Genomic DNA, 23,302 nt, shown 5'->3' with positions numbered 1-23,302 from the left:
GAGGTTGATGATCCATCTTCTCGGAAGGTGATGATGATTTATTGAGTGGAGTAATTACAGGCTATATGCTTGCGAATACGACTATATTCTCGATGAGAAGTATTGATATAAAGTGCTTGAAAAGATGATATGGTGAGGAAAACAACCACAAGCGAATTTGACTGACACGATCAAAACGACGATGGAAGAGTCAAGTTATCTTTGGCACCAAGCCAGGTTCCGGCAATGGCGGGAAACGCGGTGTTATCGCCTGATGCGCTCAACGAAATCATCAGAAATGTCACAGAAATAGTCATGCAATTAAGACCGCTAAGCATGTACGATACAACACCATGTCAACATCTGACGAGCGCATGGAACATTACACGATATCCCCGCCGCCCAACAATCTTCCTTTTTGCACTTGACGCCTTTGTCTTGCATCAACTTTATTGTTGACAGCCAGCCTCACATCTAACTGTTACTGTTGCCCTGCAGTTCTTGGACCTGTTGTTGAAGGACAGCAAGCAGCCCTTTGACGTGATCCAGTTCGCTTCTCATTCCACTCAATTTAGACTGACTACTCAACGAGAAGATGAACCCGAGTACAGCCATAGGGTATAACATCGGTATTAAAGCTGTGAGGGAGGATGGCGGGTTCTGTTTTTGCACCACAATTGACTTGGTCTCTGTCGTTTTTCCGATCGACGGCGATGATATCGATTCAGATTCTTCAATCAACGAAGAAGACGCTGATTCGACGTCCATTGCTATGCGTCAGGTTGGGGTAGGAAATAGGTTTGACTCAACACTGGTTTTGTGGTATCATTGTAAGCTTTCTGAAGACCTTGCATGGATCAGGATCATCACCTACATCAGTGTTCTATGAGGGTCACAGCAAGATAGGCCGGATGTTATGTGCTCAAACGGTTGATATTATGTTCCCAATAGTAAACGAAATGGCTATGGTGAGCAAAGTTAACACATGTACACTGAGTAGCGTAGTTGAACAAATAATTGTCTCCGAGAACGGCGCACTCCGTACCGCAGATTGGCTTTCAGTGAGTAGCGATAAAACTCCGTGTCACAGTCTCACGGTCTCAATGCATGTTCCGGATTGCAATTATGTATGGATGATAGCATAGAGATCTCGCTTTATTGGGAGGCTAGCGGCGAGAAGGAACATCACCGACAGACTGATCAGTACGTGCTGGATTCAAGGTGAATGGTAGCATAAGACTGGAACAAAAAAGCTAGTATCGTACAAAATCGTCCCCTACAAGTCTAAACAATACAGATTTTTCAATCCTTTACAACGGAGTTTCAATTCAGATCATGCAACATGTGAGATCCTCCACATAGCATATTTATGGTCTTTTCAGCTCCTTTACTTCCTTCGAAAGCTGGTCGATCCTCTCCAATAATCCTTGGAACTGTTCATTGGATATTCCATTTTTGATGGAAACCATCGGTTTACTGAACAATGAATAAGCTGCAAACAGTAATAAGATCGACATGATGCCGAGTAATGCTGGTGGCGAGAATGATATTGTTAAAACTGAATTTGAAGGTGACATCCTTTGGTTTCAAGGTAAATATCAGTATGGTCGTCCTGGATGATGATGAAAGTCCGGATCTGATAAGTCGTTGAAGGATTGTGTGCTTGTGTGATTGTTACAACCGAAAGTGTTTCAAGGATACACTCACCTATTTACTGCATCCATACTATCCTGCATCCCGCTACCAAGATGCAGGTGTTTATAAGATCCTTTATTCCGTTCGTCGTCTTCCATGGACGCCCGATTTGACGTTGTACTGAATACTGTTGAAGACATAATGATAGATTCGTCTAATCAGAACCGGGGTTTATTCCTTGTATGTAGGCCTGGTACCTATAGTAGAAATTGTACTGTTTGGGTTCGGAAGAAAGTCAAAAATCAGTCTGTGGACGATGTTTTACCCCTCTTGCACAGCAACGACGTCGAACATCGGCTCCACAATTGGTTGTCATCGGATCTATCCTGATAACGGCACTCAGGCACGTAAGAGCTCACGCGCTTGACCAAGCCGAACAATTGGTTTTAGTCGTCGAATACTATTTTGTCCCTCTACTCCATCTCAATTTTCTCGCTTGTTGTAAGTTCATCAGTGGTGTGAAGTTGTTGGTAATTCCATTTGTGATCAACATGAAAGCTGGATGCAAGGACAGTCAGAGTCAATCATGCACGGGAGAATGGGAAAGCGCGAGGGCTTGTATCACCACTTGTTCACGCTCGGACCTCGCCAACCTGAAACACAAACAGAGTACATTTCCCTTACTCAATCATGATAAACTCGCAATTCAAAATGAGCTTACGGGTCATATGAGGGGAAGGGATATCCTTGACAGTTTGCCACCTGATTGTCTTTATTGATGTTATCTTGATCCTTCAATCCTTTTTGGTATCATTATCGGTCAAGTGAGTTTGAATTGCGTTTTCCTAAATCAGGATTTGGCAAACCGAAATTGCAGTCATGAGTATGTCCGACTGGATTCCAATCACTATCGATATCCCACTTCTTGGATCAATCACCTCTGAAGTACCTGATGCCACTACAATACACGAGGTCATTGATCAAGCTTTCCTAGAGGCTGAAGAGATTTTTGGTGAAGATCAATTGGTAGAGGCGTTGCGAGAGACCAATGAACTAAGTTGGAAAGGTTTGCATTCTGGAAATGATTGGAGCTTGAGGGAGAATAGGGTCGTTAGGCAAGGGAAATGGTGGGATGAAGAAGAGATCATAAATTACAAAGATGGTAAGTCTTGTCACATACACATAAATCTGATTATTTAACGCTAATAACACCTCAGCGTTGTTACAACCTACCGACATAATAACACCCACAATCAATACTTTCAGTCTGGTCAGACCACATACTCCTCTTCTTACCGTTTCAATCTATTTACCAACCACGACCTCGACCAAAGCTCTGTGGACGAAGATACCATTTAAACCATCATCTTGCTTTGGTGATATCATGTTATCTCTAGAAACTGAATTAGGTTTACCAATATTTAGCGATGACCTTCTTGGTGCAGCTTCCATAAAAAAATTAGGAAAACGCTCAAGGTCCAACTCATCGATGAGTCTGCCAGAAAGCGAAGCAAGCGCAAATGATAAAATCGTTTGGAAGATGGTCGTTTCAGGGAGGAAAGTGGAGTTGCATAGCAATGTCATGTCAACGATGATAGGGCCGGGAAGAAATGTGATGGAGATGAGCATGGATGACGATTGGCTATTTGAGAAGAAAGACAAGAACGATATCGATCTTATAGGGACGCCTCAAAGCTCTGCAGTAGACAAGAGTGAACATGGATCAACCATCAAGGCCTCAGCTTCTCAACCGGGACTAAGTCTCAAAAAATCACTTAATTCACCTTCAACGCCGTCAACGTCTACAAGAAGCGAAGCGGAGCATCTATCGAAAGCCCTCGAGGATATCACCTACTCCCCATCCACTATATTATCAGCATCACTCGGGGCTAACGATGGTTTGCCGTCTTTGAGAAGCGATAGTACAGCTCTATTCAATGGCGTTAATGAATTATCGAGATCTTTGAGAAATACTAGCCCAACTACAGAGAATGTCAAAGCTTTAGCTTCAGCCTTCATGGGGAACAAGATGATGAAAGAGCAAGTGAATAAACAGCAGACTCGATGGAAGTCGAGGAGGGGTCCGGACGTAAGCCTCCATTCTATTATTTTATAATCCACTCCTTCATCGCTGATTCTTGAAGCTAGGTCGTTGTAGAATCACATAGTGCTCATTTGGGTGTCCTCAATACACCCGCTTCCTCTCGAGAGACCGTCACTCCCAGCCGGAACCATACGCCCACACCGTCCACACCTCCACCCGTACAGGCGATATCACCACCTCGACCTACGACCTTCATTTCCCTCTCGACGGGTACAAGTGCGGGAATATCTCGCTTGTTGCCCCAGATTACAGGTTCTCCATCTTCAGGTACGGGCTCAAATCCTACTACTCCTCAGAGAGGAGATGGAGTCGGGTGGAAACGGTTCTCTCTTGCTGGGCTAGGCACATGGGGTCAGCCGTCCGAGAGTATAAGTGAGGATTCTAAGTCCCAAGAGAATGAACAAGATGTGATAACTCCTAAAGCTGAGTACAGCGCCGCAGAAAGAGCTTTGGGGGAGGTAACACCGTTAAAATCGTTGGAGAAGCAAAGTACCGGTGGTCTGTGGGCTTGGTGGACTGGACTTTCGAGAGCTGAGGAAGGTAGTCCTTCCCTGCATATTGACACGCTGAGACACTCGTAAGCAATAGCCCACCATTGCTCAATGGGTTCTGACTGAAGTTAGATAGGAGGAAAAGTCCCCAATCTCTGCTTAAACATATAATTACCTTGCGAGTCACCTTATCAACTGCCCAGCCATTGTGGGTCAGCAATTTCATCCTGTTGGATGGTCTATCCGCTATCGCAGTGGTCTTACAAAAACAAGTGAAAGAGACTAGACAATTGGGAGACATAGGAGAACAGACCATTAGTGAAATTGGGAAATGTCTACGAATTCTGCTGAATACAGACGTAAGTGGGCTTGATTTATTCGCCTCATGGTTATCAGCACTGATAATTTAAGCAATGGCATAGGTGGGATTTTCGGGTGTGCTCAATCACCCTGAACTACTGAACAATGTGGTCCTTTCTCTTCGCACTCCAAGCTTGAAAGTCAGGAGTCAGAACGTCGATCTCTTGGCCGCTCTCGTCATTTTGTCACCCGAGCCTGGCTTCCGGCTGGTTCTGGATGGAATATCGGAGCTTTCACTTGCGAACAAGGATGAATATCGATTCTCCTGGCTTATCAATAGTATGAAGCCACTTGACGGAGAGGAAGATGTAGCTTTATGGGAGTGGCGTACTGGCGCACTAGCACTTTGTAGCGCATTATGTAATGCAAGTGAAGAAGTGGAAGAAAGACTTGAGCTTCGCGGGGAACTCAAACGACGTGGCTTATCTGCTATTCTTGAAGTGAGTCATATAGCATATGATAATGGAATCTTAGCTCATTGCACTGTAGGAGTTGGCAGGATCCGAAACTCCGCCAAACTTCCTGAATCAATGTACACTTTATCAGGATGATCAACAAGACGATCTTATGGAATTCAGGGAAATGTTTTTGGGTGAACTGCAAAATGCTGATCTAGCAGTCGCTGTCGGCAGATTGCTTAACAGAATTGGAGGTGATCATGTACTGGGCCTCGTAGAGATTATAGAAGAGCTGAGTGATCTTGTCACTTCTGAGCCAATCAGGTCAGTACAAAGATGTACACCAGATCGTTCGTATGCGCAAACTAATTTATATCGCGCTCGGGCAGGAATGAGCTGTGTCTGGTATTGGCATGCCTCGCTAGACATCTCTGTAATCTGGAATACTTGTAAGCTAGCTGTCCACACGATCAGGTTTCTGGTTGTGTAGACCAGACTAACAACAAAACCAGATCGGTAGATTGGTCCTCCATCTTTCGCTCGTTCTTGGTGGATTTAAACGACATTCTTCCAATCTCTGATGAGGGTCAAAAGGGAATTACTGAAGGATCACTCATCGAGTCATTCGTAAAGGAACTGCATGCTCTACAATCACAAATTAGAATAGTTGACGAAAAGAATGTTTTTCTTGAGAAGGAGAGAGCAGCGCAAGTAGCGGAATTGACCGTCTTGCGGGAAGTGAATGGAGAGAAATATGATGGAGAGGCGAGTTCATTCTAGCTTGCTTCTATCGTGAGGCATTAAGCTGATTTGCGATGCAGGGCATCATTCATCATCTAGTTGTGAAAGAGAAGGAAATTCGGAGACTACAGTCGGATCTTCAGCTGCTGAATGAGCAAATCGGTCCACAAAGAGAGCCTGGGGTCAATCATGAAATGCGAGATCGAGAAAAATTACGATCTGATGCACTGATTAATGAATTGAGCGAATTAAGGAAGCAAGTAAGTCCCTCAAATTCCTCTTTGCCATTTCTCAACCTAAAACCGAGTAGTAGCTGACATGTCACCATACAGGTTGAAGTCGGTGATCAAGCTCTTCTCGAAAAGCAAAAACAGGTAGACTACCTGGAGAGGGCGATTGGTACGATCCAATCTCGCTTCAACGTCCAAACATTTCGCCATGATGTACAAGATCAAGCGATGGATAAGAAAGTCAAGTTCGACGCAGAGCTAATCATTGCTCAAGCTGTAGAGAGCTGGATCAGACAGGAAGAGACTATACTTGGCTTAAAGAAGGAAGTGACATCGCTCAAACAAGCTAGGGAAAGGATCAAAGAGCTTGATATCCCGTCTTCTGCTCCTGATGTGCGGATACCCCCACCCCCACCTCCGCCACCTCCGCCACCGCCACCTCCTCTACCACTAGCTTCAGGTCAGGTTCCGGTCAGCTCGTCAGTACCACTTTTTGATTACTTACGCGGAAATTCTCATCCACCACAGCCACCACCGCCACCACCACCGCCGCCGCCGCCGCCGCCGCCTCCTCTCCTGCATGCAGTGATGGTACAGGCTGTTCAAACTCCTCCACCCCCACCCCCTCCGCTGCCTTCACAAGTTAAGCCATTGCCGGATCCTCCAACTGCGAGCATATTGTCATCTCCTCCTCCTCCTGCTCCTGCTCCTCCTCCCAGTCATGGTCCTCCTATGCCTCCGCCCCCTCCCCCTATGGCAGATCCTTCGGTATGCAGGAGCCTACCTAAATCGAGTCAACCCAAATTGAAGGTATGCGCTATTACACATTACATAGTGGTTATCAGCTAAATAGGATTGCAGCCGTTCTTCTGGTCGAAGCTGCCTTCTCATGCTGTAAGAGAGACGATCTGGAGCACTATATCTACATTGCATGACCATGATATGGACATGCTAGATCTCCACGAGATATTCTCGGTTGACTCACATCTGAAGAAGGCGGAGAAAAGAAATGGGAATTCGCCAGAGATCATTACGGTATTAGATATCAGTGAGCTCTGTCTCCCCAGCGTAATCGTTTCACATAGCTCACCGACTACGATCAGCTCGATCGAACAACATCGGTAAGCAACTATAACAAGCTAGAGGAACGACGACAGCCCGCTGATTTATTACCCTCAGGTATTATGTTGCAGCGATTGCGCTTATCTCCTGCTAAGATTCGAATAGCGATTCTCGAAGTCGATGATGATTTACTAGACATCGATGATCTTTCGATGTTGAGTAGGATGCTTCCTACGGCGGATGAGGTGCGTTACTCTCACAAGCATTCAATTTGATTCTCAGTAGGCTGATATATTCCGTAGATTGAGCGTATACGAACTTTCAGTGGAAACGCCACGAAATTATCCAAACCTGACCTGTACTTCAGAGAAGTGAATCAATGCTACAATAGCTATATCTAAGTGGTAACATCAGCTGATTTCCTGGACCCCCAGATAAGCATGATATCGGATTTGAAACACCGACTCGAGACTATGGTTTTCAGACGGAGATTCGATTTGACATTGAGTGAGATCATGCCTGATCTCATGGTATTGAAAAATGTGGCAAAGGAATTGAGGGAGAGTGAAAAGCTAAGACAGGTTTTGAAGGTGAGTCACAGCTCAGCGACAACTCTGGTCTGTTCATATGTCATAATATACTGATGTATGCCACCTTATCTGTAGGTCGTACTCACTTTAGGCAACAAGCTCAATGGAGGCACGTTTAGAGGAAACGCAGCTGGGTTTCAGCTCGAAGCTTTGCTAAAAGTAAGTTGGAAATTACTGCTGTTCATACTGAAAGGTTAGGTAGAACGTTAATCTCATTTGGGTATGGATAGATGAGAGATACTCGAACATCTAAAGGGTCAGGCTGTCCTACGATGTTACATTATCTAGCCAAATTGTTGCTCAGGAGAGATCCAGAACTGGTTGTTTGGGTGGACGATATTCCTTCTCTTGAACCAGCTGCAAGGAGTAAGCGCTTTCACAGTTACAAAATAGTCCATTCGTTCTTGTGGCTGTTAGGTAAACTAATCAGGCATGTTTGTTCTTGCAGTTGTTTTGACGGAGCTCGCAATGAATATAAACGAGATATCCAACTCCTTGTTATCATCTCAAAGTCTTTTACCGTCATTGAAGCCGGATGACGCTCTTCAGCCACTCCTTGCCTCATTCATATCCTCGGCATCTCCTAGAATCGCTCAGCTGAAGACCAGTCACGAAGAACTCAAAGTGGCTTTAATCAGTTTACTGAACTACTTTGGCGAGAAGAATGATTCAGAATGTTCCGCTGAGAATCTTTTTGGATTGCTATCAAGTTTTGCAAGATCGTTAGAGAAGGCCGCAAGTGAGATTAGTATAAGTTTGTTGAAAGAGCAAAATACAGGTACTAGCATAGCTACTACTGCCACATCCACGTCAACGACAATGACAACAGCAGTATCGACTCAGAGAATGGGAGAACAAGTCTCTATTCATGTTGCTCAACCTTCGGACACATCTTTCGCTTCAACTTCGACTGCTAGATTGAAGCAACAGCCGTCGATAGAGACACTGCTGAAACGTCATGCGAGATTAGCTACGACGATCAGAAGAGGTGATGTTGATGAAGCTATCAAGACAATTCATAGTGGTCTCAAGCGCCAAAACAGGCGAGAAGGCTCTTCGGCCGTTGGTACATGGAGCACTTCAGGATTAGGTGACTCATCCAAGCACAAAAAAGGTAGGAATGGGTTTAATGGTGGAGATGATAATGTGAGATTGAGTAAAATGTGTTTTTGGACGGTGGGAGTGTTAGAGGTATTGTCGGAAGTAGGAGCGTCAGGGGATAGCACTCATAAGCAAGAGAAAGGTGCCCTTGGGAGGGGCGGAAGAAAGATGAGTGCAGGAAAGCTTGGAGAATCTATAGGCACACAATGACTAATGAAGGGCGATCAGAGTTTGAGAGAGGAACGTCTGCTCTTACCATGCACGAATGCAAGTTACGCATACAGAACTAGTGATGAGAATTGTGACATCGCACAGCAATGCATATATCCTTTTGACTAGATTTCTTATCACTTCTGATTCCTATACAAACACTTCTTATTGCATTTACCCTCATTTCATTGTTCTTTCCACTTTTCAGCTTTATTTGAACGTTTCATACAGTTTTTCTTTGTGCGCAGATACAGTTTTCTCTTTTTTATGATATTCTTACATGCTATGATTTTTTGGCTTTATTTCGCTCGGACTTATGTTATTTTTCAACTGAGATATAGTCAGTTAGTTTATGTATTTGATCTTGATTTGATATTGCGAATGATTGAAAGGGATCTTTAGTCAGTGAATGAGATTACTGTTTCTAGTTTTGGGACGATATGATCAGTGACTACAACGATACTTAGGTCAAATCTGAGTGGTAGCTTACAAAGTTGAACCCTGATTTGACTTTGGTTGGGCTAGTGCTCATGTAGCTAGTTTCAGTGGGAGATTGAGCGATACCATAGGAAGTTCTGGCGATATGAGCCAAGTCGACTCCTTTACGTATTGAGAGAGGAATAACCATTGACGATTAGCTCCGAGATGGTTGAAACGAATCTTCAGAGACAATGACTTACCATTCTTGCTCCATCCACCTCTAAATTCTCTAGCTTCTTTCCTCTCTTCATCAGAGACATTACTCATTCTTCTGCCCATTACAGGTTTATTTCCGTTATCATTGCTGTTATTGTTGGTGTTGCTGTCGATAGATGAGGTGGAGTTTGTAGGAGATCTAGCGATATCATCGTTCCCAGTTCCTTCGATGTCGACACTTGAAGGTTGGGGTGAAACGATCTTGGTTCCAATAGGCATGGAGAATTCGTCTCTTTCTTCATCGTTTGCATCTAATGCACCTGAAATCTCATCATCCCCTTTCCTTCTTAACGATCCCCAATTATGCGCTCCGTCTCCACCTTTATGAGATGATTCGGATTTGGTTAGACCACTTCGCGAATGTCGGTCTTTGAGTAACGCAGCGGGGTTTTGGTTCCTCTATTTACGTGCAGTTATACGACAATGGGTGAAATTAAGGGATGAATAAGGGAGTGAGCACGGTACGAAAGGTGAGCGAAACAACGTGTAGATAAGAATAATAGGATCAAGGCCGTGAGGACAAGGATATTCAGATTTCGATGCACAATAGTGATTTTCATCAAATGGTAGTCGAATCAATGTCAAGCGCCCGCAGAGGGTGGTGCAAACAGCGTATAATGCACAACGGTGGTAAAGGCAAAGTAAAGATGAGAAGAAGGGTACGAGATTGAGAAATGGGAATGTAATAAACAGAAGGAAACGCGACGTCAAGTCATAGTCATCAACGGAGTGCGCAGCAGGCGAGGAGCGATCACTGATTAGCCTTCTGTCTCTCTCGAGCTGAGAGAGGTACGACTGACCTCTGTTCTAGTCATATTGGCAACGATGTAAAGGATAATCTATTATCTACGAGTGCGCAAGAAATAGGATGTGTATGAACTGAAATAACGTTTGGATATCAAGACTTTGAAGTGAGATGAGGTAGGTGCTACAAATTAAGATTGGAGGGGGGAGTCATAAAGGGCTTTATATATATTCTGCATGTATACATCTGTCTACAGTAGAGTGATGGTCAATTGAAGCGAGGTCACAAGATCATCCTACCATTCTTAGCACATTATCCATTGGCTCATCTTATCCCCAATTCAAATGATTGTGTTAATGGGAGATGAGCAACTCGGTCACATTCGGATAACTGCAATAACCCCCCCGGATTTAACCATTCGTTCCTAGATTCATCATAGTCAGCCCCGCGGGGTCAAACAGCGGCATTACGATTGACGCTCAGGGTGTGTGGCTTATCACAAATACTCAGTTGATGCAGTGGTATGCAAGACGATAATGCATATGTCTCATCTACTTTACTCTATAGCGGAAGATCATAATTCATCATGACTCGATGAAGACGGATGGTATTGGAAGATATCGCGGAGCTCTACGGTTGTTTAATAGACGAGCCGTTCCGATCCGACAGGTTTATTGGGTCGAGTCATGAAGACAGTCGCAAGTTGATTGACGGGTAAGTGAGTTATTTAGATAACGGTTGGTAAGCTACCACTCCCGCACATACTTCGTGTGATTTTGGCAACTCACTCTCCTGGGTATCGTCCGACACTTCCGTAGGGAACACTACTGAATATTCGATAAACATGTCACCTTGCGGTATATCGAGATACGATGGCATCTGGTCATGAGGTCACAATCCTTTCATCAGTCATTCAGATCATACCTTCTTGATCGAAAGATGCAACTCACGCCTTCACCTTCTACCACCTCTACTTCTCCAGGTTGGGTAGTCCCTTTTCGACCTATCGTTATTGTTCGTCCGTCAAGATGTGTGAGATTCCGTTCAAAACCAAGCAAAGCCTGTATAAATGAATGCCTAATTTAGCTTTCGCTCTAGGATCACGATTGGTTTAACGGTTGAGATTTAGTAAGCGCTGACTTACCTCTGCAATACCCAGTACGACTCTTCCTACCACTCCACCCTCTTTCCTTCCCCAACCGCCTTCGTTTTCACCTTTTCTACTTCTTACTCTGACGACGACATCTCCAGCTTCCCATTCTGTGCTCTCATCTGCTTCACCACTGAATACTTCCTCAAATCCTTCTGGCGCTCCTGCCGGTATATGAACGGCCAAGGTATGATCTGTATGTATCACCTTGTTGGTTTTACATAGATGACATGGTTTGGTTATTTGTTTTCCTTTTCCTCCGCAATGATTACATCTACCGTTGGAAAAGGGTCAGGATTTTGACTGCTCGAGTTTGATTCCATGCTGATTAGATGGTCACTTACTGCATTTGGACATTCGTTACCATTCCAGGGAAGACTTGATGTCTTTGAATTGTCATTCCACGTCCACCACACTGTCTACATTCTTGTATGTCTCGATCCGATTCCGCTCCTGATCCATGGCAATGGGTACATATTATCTTACGGGGTATTTGGAACTAGTAAGTGGAAATGACCAAGAAAAGAAATTAGTATATGTGCCTTTAGAAGAACCACTAGTAAAAGTGAATGAAATACAGGGGAGGTGAAAGGTGATATCGGTCTTGCCAATCACTTACTTCTACCGTTCGTCCAGTGTACATATCCGCTAAAGACACTTCTAAGTTCGTTATCAATCCTGGACCTCTTTGTTCTTGTTGTCCACCTCCTGTAACATGCCAAAAAGAAATGTCAGACTCGTACAATTGTCCTAACCGGGCCTTGACTTGGTAGATACCAGTCTGTGTTGTCGAGTCCTTGAATATGAGTGATCTCAAGGAATCAAGACAATCCAAAGGTGCGTCTCTACGTCGGAATTGATCTACGCACCTCCAAAAAATCTAGCAAATGGATCCTGGTTACCACCCTGCTTCTGCGCTTCATGTTGTTTTAATCCCTCTGCTCCATGTCTGTCGTATATCCCCCTCTTTTCTGAATCTGATAACACCTCGTATGCTTTGAGTCCGATTCACATGTCAGCTACCGTTGCAACAAAGCTAAGTAGCTAGCTGAGCTAGAGACATACAGACCTTTTGATACTTCTATGAATCTTTCGTGAGCTTTCTCATCAGGGTTGATATCAGGATGATATTTCTTCGACAATTTCTATTATCATTTTTGCGGATCAGCCAGAGTCCGCTTTCAATTCCCAATGAGGAGAAGTCGGTACGTACTCGGTACGCTTTCTTTAGATCAGCTTCATTGGCATCTTTCTTCACTATTTTGGGTAATAAAGTGAGCATGAGTTTCTCAAGGAACTCTGCCGACAGCCAACTCACCTCCTAAAACACTGTATAATGACTCCGCAGCTAAACATCCTGATAAAAGTAGAAGGGAGAAAACAAACAAGACACTCGAAGGTAGCATGATTGAGACCTCGGAATCTTCTGAGCTAGCAAGCCGATTCAAGAGGGAGTCGAGGGGAAAGAGAGGTCTTCCAGACTTGTTGTAGAATACGTCAATGTAGGCATTTCTCGTATCTCAAAATCCGACCAGTCAAAACGCGGTGGACGTGGAGGGGATTATCTCGAACATTTCGTGCAACGGAATCAAAATGAAACGTCGGGGATCACCGCTCAAAAGATATTCCGGTTAAGGTAGATACACTGTTTGAGCCGAACTGTACCACAAAACAGATAAAAGAGAACGTCACCCTCAAAGTTAATCTTGCCATCTCTGCTTCAATGATCAAGACAAAATCTGGCTTGAGTATCACTTGTATTCTCAGTATGGAGCTAATATCACTTGATAAAATGACATAAACACCATATATGATGGCAAGCGATACAAGTCAATCACCCGCATATCAAAGATTCCATAACTCTCGAATGGAATACGAGGCTTATTTGCCACTTACCGAACGTGTCCAAGATGATCTCAAAAACGATGCCGAGGAATTGAGAGCACAAGAAGGATGGGATCAAGATACATGGAACGGAGTAGAGGAATGGATAGATGATAAGGATACGATATTCAGGAATCTGAGAGTGAGCATATCTGCTGTTCTGAGTAGGTCAAGGTGTTTGAAGAGGTAGAAGTGGAATACTTGGCATGACGGAAGTATTGCTAAAGAGACGTGAATGAAGCTGATGTTTTGGTCAATACTTAGAGACATCGATTTGATGAGACAAAAACCCAATCCTCCCTTCTAACAACTTTACAACAACGTAGAAAATTGTCTCTTCATTCCCCAATACCAACCTTCCCGCCTTACACCGAAACGCCCTTGTTCTTCATACTGCCATTACCTGAACATACAGATCTACTCGGTCGTCCGATAGCTGTATTGACAGTTAGAGAAGTTGTCCGAGATGCAGATGGAAGGCTGGATGATCTCAAACAGTACGCGTGGTGGGCCCTGGAGATGGTTAGAAGAGTGTTAAGGGATTATTGGGTAAAAGGCAATTGGAGTCCAGATAAGGGAAAAGGAAAAGGAAAAGGTGGAGAAGGATTGTGTCTGATAGTTGACGCCAATGGTGCAGGATACAGGAATATGGTAAGTCATCTTGATACTCGACTAATCTTAATCTATAACACTTTACAATTACGATAGGAAGTGGAACTTCTTCCAACGCTACTTTCAGTCGGACACAACAATTTCCCAGGAATGATAGAATCTGTATATGTGGTGAATGCAGGATGGACACACAGGCAAATGTGGAACGTCATTTCTAGAGTATTACCTAAATCCGCTTTGGAAAAAGTTGCTTTTCTAGATAATCAAGCGAGTTTAGCAGCTGTATTTGATTTTGACCAATTACCACAAAGTCAGTAATAGCCAAATATTACCTTTCTTCTTCGATGGATGGGCGAAAGGCTAATTATGAATGGAAACATTCCAGCTTACGGAGGGAAACATTCATATACATTCTCAACAGCGCATAATCCAATTTTCATCCATTCTTCACATTATTCATCAACTGATCATCCCTTTCTTGCCTCCCGGAATTCCTCATACTCATCAATTGCAGATATCTACTTTTCCGCACCAAATACCCCAGCAAGAAGCCGAAGAAACAGCTCCGCAGGAGGAGGAGGAGGAGGATGGGGTGTTGGTGGGAAATTCGGATCTAGATTGAGAATGACGAAATCTCGAGAAGCCAGATCACCTATTGATGTTGCCGATCAGACGGAAGTCCCTGCGGAAATGGAAATTGCTATAGAGGAAGTTACACCTATACCGCAAAGTCATACTCATCCTTTTAATGATAATCCACCAAAGAAATATCCTATATCCCGTCGAAATAGTTCGAGAGCCTCACCTTCGATTATCGATAAAAAGATAATCGATAAAAATGTTATCCTCGGTAATTCACATACCAATGGTACAGCCAACGAATCATCCCAATCACAATCTGCTTTGCAGCGCATAAAATCTTTATCTGACTTTCACTTATACCTATCTCCATCAAGATTAGCTCATATAGACTTATTGTCAGATTCAGATCCTGAAGATGATCATACCTCTTCCCCTCCGCCACCACTGAAACGAACATTAAAACCAGTACTATTCGAATCTGATCGATCACTATTTGAAAGAAGAGAGAGGCCTCCTCTCAGATTATTGGCTGGAGGAAAAGGTGAACAACAGAATGTTAGAAGTTATTCAGATAGACTACAATTACACCATGCTAAAGTGCTTGAACGATATACTACGCCCCAAAGCAGATTAGGCCTGACTGAGATGCCATCCGACCTGGCTTCTCCCAAGGCGGACAGCTCAAGTGTCGTTTCCTCCTCTACCTCTAATAGTGGTACGCCACTAGCTTTGGATAGACTAGAACCCTCGTCGATAGATGAAAGTGCTACCGACACACCTGTCTCTCTTTCAGCTGATCGACATGTTCTGGGGGTATATGATACCTCAAATCCCTGGTTCGGATATCCAGTAGTCAGAGTACCATCACCTTCAGGTGGAAGTCAGATCCGACCTAGATATTCACGTAATAGGAAAAGAGATTTGATCAAAACGCTGTTGTTCTTATTCATGTTAAGATTACAATCCTGGAGAGACTCGATCGAACGGTTCCTAGGTCTCAATGCAATACTGAATAGAAATAGAGATATCAAAGCGAATGGAACCGTTGGACCTATAGAAGGTTTAGTATCTTCTACGATAGGAGGACGAGAAGTGATGCGGAAAAAGGGGGAAAGGGATTGGTGGTGGATGATCATTGGTTTCTTGCTATTACGAGGGACTTGGTCAAGAATGTTGATAGCGCCCCTAGAAGCTGTAGGTTGGGGAAGAGAGATACTAGGGTTGTAAAGGATAGAAGAAGGTGTTAGTAGGATTCTATACGTCACTATCGAGTATATTTTTGTTGTTATATCTTATAATCTTTCCGTATCTCACATATTCAATTGGATTAGCTCTCGAGAGATATCATAGAAACAATTTGATGTTGGCTGATTGACAAACAGACTGCCGGGTTATCTACAATGTTTTCCTGAAGCTATATGAAAACACTTCAGGTGTCACACTTAGCAAAGCGATCGCTCGCAACTCATATATGGTGAACAGAGAGAAAAAGAGAAACACCTGGTCGAAGGGGGGCCAGCTTCCGTCATAAAGATCCGAGGTCTTCGAGTCAATTGCTAATGCATATTTATCCGTTGCCAATGCCCTATCTAGTCACGTCTCTCTTTGAACGATACCTACCTTGCGTCGCACTCTTTGCTTTGCTACTATTTTATCGTCGCAATCCCATCATCAGATAGTGTCTGTCGATAAAATCCATACGTTCGCATTTTTGTCTGTGATCAGCCCATTCATCGTAGTGTTGGTTGCTGAGTTTGTCTGCTGTTTTGATCATTTCTTCTTCGTGATCAACTTGCTCTCCATCATTAGGTATGTAATGGGCAGTTCCTGTAACCCACGAGCTTCCTTGAAGAGCCCCAGCTTCATGATTGATAATGCTGCCGATCTTTTCGATGGAAGTGCCGGGTCGTTCGTCGAGACTGGTTTTGCCGTGCAGGAAGCCGATCTTCAAATCGGTGGGTATTTCAGTACCTGTGAATTCCAAGGTGGTATTGGATGCGGTCAATTCAACAGGGAAAGCTATCCCACGCCTATCATGTTCATCATATAAGTGGCGATCGACTCGTTCTGGATCAAGAGAATCCAGGACCCAAGGTGCTCCATCGCCGAGAAGGTCGTTCTCCGCATGAAGTCCAAGCTTTACAACATTGGACAACGCGTTTTTCTTCACTAAACTATCTCTTACGGATCCTTCAGTGAAAAGCCCACTATGATGTACCTGAAGAGATCCTTGGTATGGTCTTCTGTCGAAAGTACCATTAGGCTGTGGAATCTGATGAAAACCTTCAAAATTGCATAACTCCGCTGTGATGACCGTCAGATTGTCGAGAGCATTCTCAGTCTCATTTTTACCATCCGAATTTTCATTGGCACCCCCAGGGTTGATGTTGATGCTAGAGAGACCATCATTATAATGGGAGGATCTATCGAGAGGAATCGAGACATCAATGGTATCCTGATTGAAGACATCGAAAGGTCTCATACCGCCCAAGGAAGTGAAGAAGAATGTAGATTTCCTTGTATCAGCGTCGATGGATGTTTGAGTCTCGTGGGCAGCAGTGGCTGGATTAGAAATAGTAGAGCTCTCTCTAACAGTATCATGGCTGACGGTATCTGGATCACTGGAGAGTGTCCTCTGTCGCTTGGTACGGTGCATGATGAATTGTGAAACTGAAGGTCAGATAGTCTTTGGCTGTCACTGATATGAGCGTTGAAGGGGAGTGATAAGTTGACTTATTATTGTTGTTTACATGGATAAGCAGTGGCATGACCATTATCGTTATCATCCTTTTGTATTGAGAAAAATCGCAGTGACCAAGTTAGCTTCTTGAGGCATAAGAAAGGACGTAGCCTCGTCATTGATACAAAGGATCAGATGTGCGTATTCGGATTGCTTCTGAAGAATCGTCATCAGAGCGCCTTTTGGTTTTGGCTGATTATCAAAGAGAAAGAAGGCTTCCGGATCATCACCATATCTGTCGTAGTAGGAGGTGTAATAGCTATCAGTCCGACGCTTTTTGTACTCCAAAATTCTGCGATAATCGTTTATCAGAGGCAAGCCTTCGATACGAATCACAGGATTCATATGACTGGTTAAACACAGGATTTAGTCCGAGGATTTCGGAATTTCTTCTAATTCAATTTCGAATACAACCAAAAAGGGTGTCATGTCTGTGTTGTTGATATGTTCCTATCATACGATACAAGAGGTTGTCACAGACGATAGATAGCTTGAGATATCACATTTATGCGACTGTCTAGGTAGATAACGGGAGATTCCCATTGCGAAGAAAGGTTGCTCCATGCTCATATCTCGCGTGATCAATGTATTGTGTAAAGCAGTAGTATTCTACTAATGCGTGACCGGAGCTACATACAGACATAAGGGCACAAAGATCACTACAGCGTATGTTGTTAGTACATACATACCTCTCCGCCGAGCCACCTTCTTACATTCGAATGTCATTACCGCCTTCAGCCGTCTGTCAAAGTATTGTAACATCACCGACGTCTTATGATTCGGGAATCTCGGATAGCATGCTAATGACGGTCTGCCCTCGTCTTATTGTTCGAATGTCGCGTGTTGTGCTAAATTTCTCGAACTCTTCGTCGATTTGATCATCGAGTACACGAAAGAGTGCCTTTGCCAGTTCAACCGGATCATGTTCATTCACTTCATCTTTTGGACGATGCGCAGTACCTGAGATCCATGAGGAGCCTTTTAATGGATCAGCACCTTCATCGAAGATCTCCGAAAGCTGTTCGATAGAATTTCCAGGTCGACTGGCGAGAACAGTCTTTCCTTGAAGGAGACTGAACTTCAGCAAAGATGTTACTGCGGTCCCTGTAAACTCCAGAACATTATCAGAGGCGGCTGCTTGTACGGGAAAAGCGATTACAAGGTCGTTTCGCCCCTCCCCCACTTTCGCATCGTCTTCTCGTAACGAACCGATAGATTTGTTTATCCGCTTCAAGCCGACCGGGAAAGCATCCTCGATATGAAATCCTACAGTGTCAACCCTGGAAAGAGCGTTCTTATCGATTAGGTCCTCTCGAACGGTTCCACCCGAGAAATGTCCACGATGATGAGCTTTAAGAGTTCCTTCATACGGTCGTCTGTTGTATGTACCATCAGCCAGGGGAATCTGAAGGAATCCCTTAAATTTGCAGAGGTTTGCTGTGATGTCTGTCAAGTTGTTGAGAGCATTTTCAGTTTCATTCCTGTAGTTCGAGCTTTTCTTACCATTGCTGGTACTGGCGCTAGACAGATTGCCACCTGCACCGAGGGGCTTATGAAGGGGGATCGCGCATTCACCAATTGTTTTATATAGAACATCGAATGGCCTCTTATTGCCCATTGAAGTGAAGAAGAACGAAGTTTTCCTTGTGTCAGCCTCATTTGACTTTCGGTATCTTGGATAACATGGATAATATCATCTGGATCAGAACCATGGGTGACGGTAGCTAGGTGAGTACCTCGGGTAATGGTAGCTGAAGTAGTATCTTGATTAGCAGTGTCTGGAATAGTATCTCGACTAGTCTTATGGTACAAAGTCTGTTGATCGGTTCCACGGGTAACAGTACCTGGATCACTGGAAAAAGCTTTTTGTCGCTTGGCGCGCTGCATGGGGAGACGTTATGGGACGAATGATAAAAGAAATGTCAACATGTCTGCGAAATCTGGCGTCGGACGCGAGAGTGATGGAAGATGAGATGGTGTGATTACGAGAATGATATTATCTGTGTGGACTTAGCGTTGGAAGAGAGCGATGAGTTGAATTTATCTGATATTGTACATATGATAAGCAGCAAGATCCTTGTTGGGCCTCGGATAGAATCGCATATATCAAGCTCACGTCTCTGACACAGATGAAAGGATCGACATTCGACACAATACAAAGGACAAGGTGATTTTACGCTACAGGGGAGAAAAGAAGTCCGGAGCATAACGAGCCCGTACTGTACTTCCTTTTGAGACGATTACAGATATCCGGTATTGAGACAAGGAGTTGATCGCCACAAGGTGGAGGTCTTCGCACAAGATAACGAACCCAAAGAATTCTGCCTACTCATAGCACAAAGCATGGTTCGCTCGCAGTTGTAAAATTCACTCATTATCACTGACGAAAGCATGACGATTTCGAGTGTTTTTGGGATCTCGTGCAAGGTTTAACTTATCTGAAAATCATTCGCCACAATTCGCCACTCTCCGAAACTATATCTCCGATTAATATGTATATGAGGGGTGACAATCTATTTATTTGAGTCACCCCCTTTGTGTGGCTCTTTTGGTTGGGATATGACGTGTGTGGTGAATGGTGTGTGTCTTTTCAATTGACGAAAGTAGAAAATAAAAACTCATACCAGAGTGTAGTCGGTGAAAAATAAAAATAAAAATCAATGATTTTATCAGGAGAGAGAGCGGCAACGTAACTTCAACAACATTACCTTTTGATTTCACTGACCTTTTCCGACTTCAATTCTCTTATATACCATACACTTATCAAACATACCTTGACTCACTTTCTTGGAAACCATTAACCGGCATACCAGAAATCTACTGAAGAAGCTATAGTCATATGCACATACCCATCTTTGATGCAATAACAAAAACCGAGGGCCATAATACCCAAAGAAAAACAAAGGATCTTCACTTTTGGTCCCAATATCATTTTCATCAGGTTGCCCATCAGTGAAGAAGCTCGTTGGAGATTGGTGACAAAGACCGAAAGATAAAGTCATGGCCACTTCGGCTGATCATCCGCATCCACCTATACCTAATGAAGTATATAATACCTCGCCGACATTGATCGATACTCCTAATTTGAGTGGTCCCAGTACACCTCGTCAAGGAGAAACTCCACATACTGTTCATCTTCAAACGCCTCACTCTCAAATAGGATCATCGAGTAGCTCAAGGATGGCTTCACCCACTGGTCAAAAGGCTTGGGAAGGACATGATTTGAATGGAAAAGGCAAAGGAAGAGCACTAGATCCTCCTTCGATAGAGGATGATAATGCAGTCGACGTAGGACATTTAAGGAGATTACAGATACGTCTGAGGGAGATAGAAGCAAACGATAGATTAGGTGATGGCTGGTCGCAGAGAGATGAGCTGCTGGGAATGGTGAGTTGATCTGTTCGACCATAGGAACGTAAGGGAGACGACCTGCAGCTGACTCAGCTTCAACGCTTGCAGGTCAAATCAGTATTACCGATATCAATAGATCATATACCGTTTCTGCAAGAGAGGTTAGTAGCTCAGAAAGATACCATACAGGCCATGCAACAGCAAGCCAAGCTGTCCGAACAGCTGACGATAATTGAAAGGTGAGTTTTTGGCATATCTCGTCATCATCCCATATGACACCTCTCGCTATCAATGTTCATTTTGAGGCATTGGAATGTACGTTTCCGCAGCCTCTTTTCTAATGCTAACTTATATTGCTTAGATCACGTCATCAAGCTGAGAAAGATTCATGGCATGCTGAGACCCGAGCCTTGTTGAATGTGAGAGAAGCCGAAATTGCCGCAGGGACTAGACCTCGTAAACTCTTGGATCTCGATGTTGGTTATCACCAGGAATTAGAAGCTGCCAACAAGAGGCTAGAGATGGACAATAGGCTTATGGCACCTCGAGTGAGCTGAAACTCTTTGATCGGTGTGAGGAGACCATGCTGATCAGTGTTATATTCATAGCTAGCTGATACGCAACGGCAGATTGATAAGCTCGTCACCGAGTTGCGGTTACTGCGATCACAGGTCCTCATCAATTCTCACCCAATAGCAAAAGCAGGTGATCAAATTGCTGCAGATCCCCTTCCTACGATGTCTCATCAACCAGGATCGGCGAAACCGAAGTCTCGTTCACCCACCAAATTGCCAGGTAAGACAACAATGGGAGATGCAAGAGCGGAACATCTTTTACTTGCTGCAAGACGGATCAGGACTTTACGTGAATCTGACGACACAGTAGGCCGATTGACCTTGGAAGAATTGAAAAAGAATGGAGTTGTGGGACCTAATGGCGGTCTCGGTTATTCCGAAGGGTACGCTGGAGTGGAATCGGAAGCTGAAGATGAATTCTCTGAAGAGGATGAGAAACCCACCCAGTTAAGAAGAGCAAGCATGTCAACTATCGCCAAAACAAAGGGTAAAGTCTCTCAACCACTAGGAACACCACTTCTCCCCAGGCCGAAAAAAGTCAAAAGGACCCAACCTACACCTATGCCTCAAACACCATCCAAATCAAATCGAAAACAGCATCCGCCACCCCAAACTACACCTGGAGGTAGCAATTTCAATGATCTGCTCAGAGCGGCTGAAATGGCCACTCGTCCCGGCACGCCTACACCCGAGGAAAGGTCTCAGATCGTTCCCCTCTCCGCTATGTCAGCAACCCGATCAACCACTAGAGTAAGAGATGACAGTGCTAGCGAAAGAGGCAGTCCAGTCAAGAGAATCAGAAGGGATGACTGGAGTCCGACTAGACAAGACGATCTGCCCCTACCTACTCAGCAAACTGTTCCTGAAAGTCAAGGATCCGCCTCAGCGCTAGACCTATTAGCTCAAGCTAGTCAGTTGGAAGTCGCTCAATCTGGTGAATTGTCTTCAAGCAGTTCTTCTGGTCCCTTGCATTCTGCTGCAAGACTGGGTGGATTGATCGATTCGAATGGAGGTGAAAGATCTTCAAGTCCAGCTAGATCAGTAGATGAGATGCTTGGACCGGCAATTGACTTGACACCTTACTCAAGACCTGTCCTACCGGTCGAAGAGGTGCATCTCTCCGACCCTACTTTATCAACGCCCAAAAACCGACCCAGAGCATATTCAGGAACTTCAGATCTCGCCACTCCGATGACGGCGAGAGAATACGCAAGTTCCACTGCCTACCCTACACCTGGAGCAGATAGGGAAATAGACGAAAGCGAATTCGCCAGTCCCATGGGTGGAGGAGGTGTTCCAGGATTAGGAAAATACGTCCATTTGACAAGTAGTATGCCTGCGAGAAGAATAAGAAGTCCTTATCTCAAATGGACCGTTGAAGAGGTGAGTTACATATTGTTCTCCACACTCGATGGGGAAGCCAACGCTGATGTTCTGATTGGTAACAGGACGAGCTTCTGGCTAGGGCAGTAGCGCTTCATGGTGAAAAATGGGATTTAGTTTCCAAAGGTGTACCCACAAGATCATATCATCAAGTGAGACAAAGATGGTTACGGAAAACCGGAGCATTTGATAAGAAACCGAATGAAAGTGGAAATGGCATAATGGGAGATATCGATGAAGATGACAGTCCTACACCTGAAGGGGGTAGGACGCCTTCGATAAGTGGAGGGAAACATAAAAGAAGAATGAGTCAAGTATAATGTCACTCAATCTTTTGAAAGCCAGGACCAATGACTGTGCGGAAAGGACATTTTTTCTCTCGACAGGCATTCGACCTATCGCCCCGTATATCATCAGTGATTATGGAAAGATTCGTAGCATAACATCTAATTGTTGAGTAGCTTGATCTTCCTCTCTGAGTATTCATTTTTTGGGCTTTTCAGTTTATCACATATAATATCTAAATAGTAGCTTGAAGATTGAGACGCGAGGCCAGCAGGCAGGAAGAATGAGGAAATCCAGTCAGGGAAAACAAGGGAGCAACGGAAACAGGAAGACAGATGAGAAGTAGCCAAAATCATGCATATAAGGTTAATAATTTGTCTGCCGTGATCCGCTTTGAG

At 44.1% G+C, this 23,302-nt stretch overlaps 9 protein-coding genes across 9 annotated transcripts; 3 read left to right on the top strand and 6 right to left on the bottom strand.

The window, feature by feature from the left end:
* Positions 1–453: 453 nt before the first annotated feature.
* Positions 454–747, bottom strand: IL334_000321 (uncharacterized protein; the record flags this gene model as incomplete). Its single annotated transcript, XM_062932105.1, has 1 exon — positions 454–747. The coding sequence occupies one exon, from the start codon at positions 745–747 to the stop codon at positions 454–456; it is 294 nt and encodes a 97-aa protein (XP_062788156.1).
* Positions 748–1,346: 599 nt separating this feature from the next.
* Positions 1,347–1,814, bottom strand: IL334_000320 (uncharacterized protein; the record flags this gene model as incomplete). The annotated part of the gene is made up of 2 exons (XM_062932104.1): positions 1,347–1,557; positions 1,687–1,814. The coding sequence occupies 2 exons, from the start codon at positions 1,812–1,814 to the stop codon at positions 1,347–1,349; spliced, it is 339 nt and encodes a 112-aa protein (XP_062788155.1).
* A 685-nt stretch (positions 1,815–2,499) lies between these two features.
* IL334_000319 (uncharacterized protein) lies at positions 2,500–8,813 on the top strand (the record flags this gene model as incomplete). Its single annotated transcript, XM_062932103.1, has 19 exons — positions 2,500–2,776; positions 2,832–3,703; positions 3,763–4,295; positions 4,346–4,568; positions 4,632–5,009; positions 5,059–5,291; positions 5,357–5,416; positions 5,480–5,732; positions 5,789–5,968; positions 6,041–6,748; positions 6,800–6,986; positions 7,042–7,059; positions 7,118–7,245; positions 7,303–7,371; positions 7,435–7,590; positions 7,666–7,749; positions 7,821–7,956; positions 8,039–8,714; positions 8,780–8,813. 19 exons carry the CDS (start codon positions 2,500–2,502, stop codon positions 8,811–8,813), a joined length of 5,205 nt encoding a protein of 1,734 aa, XP_062788154.1.
* Positions 8,814–9,364: 551 nt separating this feature from the next.
* IL334_000318 (uncharacterized protein) lies at positions 9,365–10,412 on the bottom strand (the record flags this gene model as incomplete). The annotated part of the gene is made up of 3 exons (XM_062932102.1): positions 9,365–9,501; positions 9,582–9,996; positions 10,398–10,412. 3 exons carry the CDS (start codon positions 10,410–10,412, stop codon positions 9,365–9,367), a joined length of 567 nt encoding a protein of 188 aa, XP_062788153.1.
* Positions 10,413–10,916: 504 nt separating this feature from the next.
* IL334_000317 (uncharacterized protein) lies at positions 10,917–12,898 on the bottom strand (the record flags this gene model as incomplete). The annotated part of the gene is made up of 10 exons (XM_062932101.1): positions 10,917–10,972; positions 11,131–11,221; positions 11,293–11,403; positions 11,487–11,766; positions 11,837–11,991; positions 12,112–12,200; positions 12,362–12,487; positions 12,562–12,637; positions 12,706–12,749; positions 12,811–12,898. The coding sequence occupies 10 exons, from the start codon at positions 12,896–12,898 to the stop codon at positions 10,917–10,919; spliced, it is 1,116 nt and encodes a 371-aa protein (XP_062788152.1).
* Positions 12,899–13,305: 407 nt separating this feature from the next.
* IL334_000316 (uncharacterized protein) lies at positions 13,306–15,797 on the top strand (the record flags this gene model as incomplete). Its single annotated transcript, XM_062932100.1, has 4 exons — positions 13,306–13,518; positions 13,641–14,027; positions 14,085–14,298; positions 14,374–15,797. The coding sequence occupies 4 exons, from the start codon at positions 13,306–13,308 to the stop codon at positions 15,795–15,797; spliced, it is 2,238 nt and encodes a 745-aa protein (XP_062788151.1).
* Positions 15,798–16,221: 424 nt separating this feature from the next.
* On the bottom strand, positions 16,222–17,226 carry IL334_000315 (uncharacterized protein; the record flags this gene model as incomplete). Its single annotated transcript, XM_062932099.1, has 1 exon — positions 16,222–17,226. One exon carries the CDS (start codon positions 17,224–17,226, stop codon positions 16,222–16,224), a length of 1,005 nt encoding a protein of 334 aa, XP_062788150.1.
* Positions 17,227–18,082: 856 nt separating this feature from the next.
* On the bottom strand, positions 18,083–18,928 carry IL334_000314 (uncharacterized protein; the record flags this gene model as incomplete). Its single annotated transcript, XM_062932098.1, has 1 exon — positions 18,083–18,928. The coding sequence occupies one exon, from the start codon at positions 18,926–18,928 to the stop codon at positions 18,083–18,085; it is 846 nt and encodes a 281-aa protein (XP_062788149.1).
* Positions 18,929–20,310: 1,382 nt separating this feature from the next.
* IL334_000313 (uncharacterized protein) lies at positions 20,311–22,939 on the top strand (the record flags this gene model as incomplete). The annotated part of the gene is made up of 5 exons (XM_062932097.1): positions 20,311–20,697; positions 20,770–20,900; positions 21,023–21,209; positions 21,270–22,619; positions 22,685–22,939. 5 exons carry the CDS (start codon positions 20,311–20,313, stop codon positions 22,937–22,939), a joined length of 2,310 nt encoding a protein of 769 aa, XP_062788148.1.
* Positions 22,940–23,302: the final 363 nt, after the last annotated feature.

This window comes from Kwoniella shivajii, chromosome 1 (genome assembly GCF_035658355.1).
Source record: "Kwoniella shivajii chromosome 1, complete sequence".
NCBI classification, from domain to species: Eukaryota; Fungi; Basidiomycota; class Tremellomycetes; order Tremellales; family Cryptococcaceae; genus Kwoniella; species Kwoniella shivajii.
This window is presented reverse-complemented; position numbering and strand designations above follow the sequence as displayed.